The sequence below is a fragment of the Nematolebias whitei genome, chromosome 23 (genome assembly GCF_014905685.2).
Source record: "Nematolebias whitei isolate Nwh7 chromosome 23, NemWhi1, whole genome shotgun sequence".
In the NCBI taxonomy this organism is placed as follows: domain Eukaryota; kingdom Metazoa; phylum Chordata; class Actinopteri; order Cyprinodontiformes; family Rivulidae; genus Nematolebias; species Nematolebias whitei.
In genome coordinates, this window is record NC_056520.1 from 9,156,499 (window position 1) to 9,159,396 (window position 2,898).

A 2,898-nucleotide genomic window follows, 5' to 3' on the forward strand; every position below is an offset into this window, starting at 1 on the left:
CATGAATCAATTCACATTCAGACATGAATCAATTCACATTTAGACATGAATCAATTCACATTTAGACACGAATCAATTCACATTTAGACATGAATCAATTCACATTTAGACAAGAATCAATTCACATTTAGACATGAATCAATTCACATTTACACACAAATCAGTTCACAATTAGACATGAATCAATTCACATTTAGACACGAATCATTTCACATTTAGACATGAATCAATTCGCATTTAGACATAAATCAGTTCACATTTAGACATGAATCAATTCACATTTAGACATGAATCAATTCACCTTTAGACATGAATCAATTGACATTCAGACATGAATCAGTTCACATTTAGCCATGAATCATGTCACATTAAGATATGAATCAGGTCACATTTAGACATGAATCAGGTGGCATTCAGACATGAACCCACATCAAAGCTAACATCACCATCAACGTGGACCCTCACCAGCATACCCCGAGAACCGATCGACAGAAGATGCCATCTCCTCTGTGGTCCACACTGCTCTTACCCTCTTGGAACAGAAGGACTCCTACGTCATATACTCTTTGTGGACTTCACATCTGCCTTTGACACCATGATTCCCCAGACTCTGATGGACAATCTAATCACATTAGTACCAAGTTCCTCTCAATGCAACTGGGTCCTAGACTTCTTAACCAACAGACCACAATCTGTGAAGATCCATGACTTCTTCTCCTCCACCATAACCATCAGCATGGGTTCCCCCCAGGGTTGTGTGTTGAGCCCCCTCCTGTTCACTCTGCTAACGTATGACTGCGTACCGACCCATCCAGGCTGTCATATTGTAAAGTTTGCAGATGATACAGCGCTGGTGGGATGCATCACAAACAATGATGAGTTCAGCTACAGGCAGGAGGTGGAACACCTGGAGAGCTGGTGCAGGACGAACAACCTTCACGTCAATGTGAAGAAGACGAAGGAGATGGTCGTGGACTTCACAAGGAACAAACACACACCCCTCTGAACATAAGAGGATTTGCAGTGGAAGTGGTCTCCAGCTACAAGCACTTGGGTGTACACCTGAATGACAACCTCAGCTGGAGCAACAACACCACCAGCCTGATCAAGAAAGCTCATCAGAGACTCTACTTCCTCAGGCGGCTGAGATGAGCTGGTCTGGGAAGCTCCTTCTACAGGTGTGCAGTGGAGAGCATCCTGTGCTCCAGCATCAACGTGTGGCATGGAGGCTGCACAGCTGCAGAAAGAAAAGCTTTGCAGAGAGTGGTGAAGGCTGCACAGAAGATGTTGGGAGTCAGCCTCTCCACCGTCACAAACATTTACACCTCCAGATGCAGGAAGAGGGCCACCTGCATCATGAAGGACCCCACTCACCCAGCACACACACTTTTTGCCCCGCTCCCCTCAAGCAGAAGGTTGAGGAGCATTAAGTGTAGAACCCGCAGGCTGAGGAACAGCTTCTACCCCGAGGCTGTTAAGACTCATGAATCTCTAACCAGGAAAAAATACGGTAAAAATTACTGTGGAAAAAAAAAATAAAACTGTGAAAATCACCATAATACCACTCGGTTGTTGATATGTGCTACTGACTATCCATGAAACTGATCTCTTGCTGCTGATTATGTTCATGTTGCTGTGTTCATTAGTCCTCATCTGCTCACACAGACTCATGTTCGTGCTGCTGTTGTTTCGGCTCGTTGTTGTACCATTAGTGCTCAGTGTATTCTTAGTTCATGACTCGGATCTTACTAATGTTTTTCTGTACAATTTGTGTTATTGCTGGATGTAACTGGGACTCTGCGTACATAGTTTCGTCCCACCTCATGTACCACGTGTGGTGTGTATGACAAATGAATCTCTGACTCTGAATCGGGTCCAATTCAGACGGGATTCTGGTCGCCTTTCCTTGACTTGTTTACAGTTTGCCCTTGTTTTTATCCTAATAAACATTTTAAAAGTCTATTATTAAAAGTGTGACAATAAAAAGATAAAATGATTATAAACAGCTCATTTATAATCTTGTTGCCATTGTGGTTTTTTTTACCTTCTCTGGCTCTCGTCTTCAACATGTTTGTTTTAAACAAGTCTTAATTCTACATTTAAGCTACAACTCTTATTTGTGTTATTTTTATATATAAATTACATTTTCTACTTGTGTGCCCACTTAAAAATCGTTTTATGCTCACTAATTTCTGTAGTAGCTGAAAAATGGTAATGAAACAAGCCGGCAGATCCGTCAACTGAAAGATTCCCAGTTTTTCAAGAAGCGTTTTGTTTTGAATTTTAACTTTTATTTTGAAGCTTGGATCTCCTGGCATGTTTACAGAAATCAGCTGTTCGGACAAATCAAGCGGCTGAAGTTCAGTGTGCGGGTGTTTACCCTGCCGCAGTCCCCGGGTCTCAGGCGCTCCAGCAGCCGGACCAGAACCGCTCCATCCCGCAGGGACGCCTGGAGGAAAGCCTCCGGGTCCGAGACGCTTTTCTTCGGGGACTCCAGGACCCCCAGCGTGATGAGCCACGTGACCGTCTGCTCGGCTGCGGTCATGTCCAACCCTCAGGTTATTGTCCTAAAACCGCTGAGACTTGTCCCCAAGTGAGAGTCCCTCTTTGAGACATTTACCCAGACTGAGAGAAGTGAGACACAAAAGGTCCACCCTGCCTCCCTCAGCATCACCTTGGTCTGCTCAGCTTCAGAGTCAAAACACGAGCTGCGTGGAGACGACTTCCTGAACCACTTTTCAAAATAAAAGCCCCAAATTGTTGTTTTATTAAAGTAATATTTGAAGGGACAAGCTGTAGAAGATACCAGTGTGCTGTCAGGTTTTATAAAATTATAATTAGTGATGTCATACGGAGGACACCATTTTATTTACGCTGCATTGCATTCTGGGTAAATGA

At 43.6% G+C, this 2,898-nt stretch overlaps 1 protein-coding gene across 6 annotated transcripts in view; it reads right to left on the bottom strand.

The window, feature by feature from the left end:
• The window catches only part of arhgef7b (Rho guanine nucleotide exchange factor (GEF) 7b), a 39,146-nt gene extending 36,561 nt beyond the window's left edge, over positions 1–2,585 (bottom strand). For all 6 annotated transcript variants that reach the window (XM_037696464.1, XM_037696468.1, XM_037696467.1 and 3 more), the window contains exon 1: positions 2,381–2,585. In XM_037696464.1, the coding sequence (XP_037552392.1) occupies positions 2,381–2,545 (165 nt within the window). In that variant the 5' untranslated portion in view covers positions 2,546–2,585. The remainder of the gene's footprint in view (positions 1–2,380) is intronic.
• Between the last annotated feature and the right edge of the window lie 313 nt (positions 2,586–2,898).